Source organism: Tripterygium wilfordii, chromosome 2 (genome assembly GCF_013401445.1).
Source record: "Tripterygium wilfordii isolate XIE 37 chromosome 2, ASM1340144v1, whole genome shotgun sequence".
Lineage (NCBI taxonomy): Eukaryota > Viridiplantae > Streptophyta > Magnoliopsida > Celastrales > Celastraceae > Tripterygium > Tripterygium wilfordii.
The window spans coordinates 1,750,514-1,752,223 of NC_052233.1; the positions used below are offsets into that span (position 1 = coordinate 1,750,514).

Sequence of the window (1,710 nt, forward strand, 5' to 3'; positions counted from 1 at the left end):
TGGTGTCGGGTTGCCAAATCGACACCAGAATCAGTTATATCGGGACTTTTTGTCTGTCATAAATGCCCGCTTGGCAAAAGTAAGGTGGGGTCCAAGTGCTTATCTGGACAAAGGGTATCATTAGCAGCCGCCAATGATTGCTCTTTTCCACCCGTCAAGTTGACATCGAAGCAAGGCATAATCAATAACATCGCATTGACTTTCCATGCTTTTGTCTCAGCGTTCACATAACAGAGAGATCCCATGAGTCTTTTGTACTCGAGAGTCTAGAATTTTCTTGTCCAATAAATAATAATAATAATAATTTTTTGTATAATTATAATTACAAATATCTCAATTAAGGTACGAGGGAGAGGTACGCAATCAGAAGAAAAAAACGAAAGACAGATTGGGTGCAATCATATAACTGGACCCGCTCACATGTCATTCTTACGCGATCCCCCGTAACCAAAAACACGCTTTAAAAACAACAAACCCCCTCCCGCCTAGCAAAGCGTCCAAGCCGCCTCTATCTCTTCAATGTCGAAACAGCCAACCCCGTCGCCGTGTCCTCTTTACAAGCAGCGATCCTGGACGCCTGACACCGAACGAGAAGAGGCTTGGTTACGGCGCAAGGGAAATCGCCCAATCACGCCCGTCAGTCGCAGCAAGAGCTTGACAGATGAGGATTTGCAGGAGCTCAAAGGCTGTATCGAGCTAGGTTTCGGATTCGGACATGATTCTCCCGATTTAGATCCGAGATTGTCTGATGCTCTCCCTGCTTTGAGCCTTTACTGTGCCGTTAACAAGCAGTACAACAACGTATTAAATTTAACGAGATCGTCGTCGCTGTCGTCGACGAGCTCTGATGGTAGCATAATTGATCCAGGTAGATTTTGAAACTCATGCACGATTTTTCGTTGCTTGATCGTGAAAATTGAGATCTGAGTGTTGTTGTTTGTTTGTTTGTTTGTAGACGATGATCCGGAGATGGTGAAGACGCGGTTGAGGCAGTGGGCCCAGGCGGTGGCTTGCTCTGTGAAGCAGTTTTCAGGGGAACCAAGTTGAATATGTTCATTAAGCATCCAAACGCCGCCGTTTAAGCAAAATTGGTGTACAGTTTCTTCGTCCCCGACTAGAGATATATAGATTGGTTATTAGTTCATGCTTTCTTTTATTTATTACCTTCTTGGATCTTCTTTTTTTTCTTAATTTGTTTTTTATATTGGGGGATGAAAAAGAAAATTTTAAAAAATGGGGTGATGATTTTCTGATCTTTGAATATAAATGAATTGCGAACACACAATTTGAAAGAAAAGAATTGATGGTGAATTTCACTGTTATTGGAGATAACCATGTGACCAAGCCGCCATTGGAGAGATGGTAAAACTTGAGAACAATATCTACACAACTTCCACACGCATAATGAAAGTGGTGAGCTCCTTCTAAAGGAATATGCAAAAACAAGAAGGTATATTCACCCCAGCCAGAACAACAACAACAAAAATAGGTGGGTATTGATGTAGCATGAGATTATTGAACGTATAAAATCAAATATACAAGGGTCAAATATAACTTTTTCACAAACTTAAATTGATCAACAAATTAAGAATATGGGGAAATCAACTCTCGCTCTCAAGTGGCTTTTATTTAAGATCAAACTTCAATAACAAAAATTATTTACCTTAATGAGAGTTACAATGTTAAATAGTAAATATAAATCAAATCCTA

General features: G+C 40.2%; 1 protein-coding gene across 1 annotated transcript; it reads left to right on the forward strand.

The window, feature by feature from the left end:
* The first annotated feature begins 387 nt into the window (after positions 1-387).
* On the forward strand, positions 388-1,297 carry LOC120016928. Its single transcript, XM_038869920.1, has 2 exons — positions 388-868; positions 956-1,297. The coding sequence occupies exons 1-2, from the start codon at positions 520-522 to the stop codon at positions 1,045-1,047; spliced, it is 441 nt and encodes a 146-aa protein (XP_038725848.1). The 5' UTR covers positions 388-519; the 3' UTR covers positions 1,048-1,297.
* Positions 1,298-1,710: the final 413 nt, after the last annotated feature.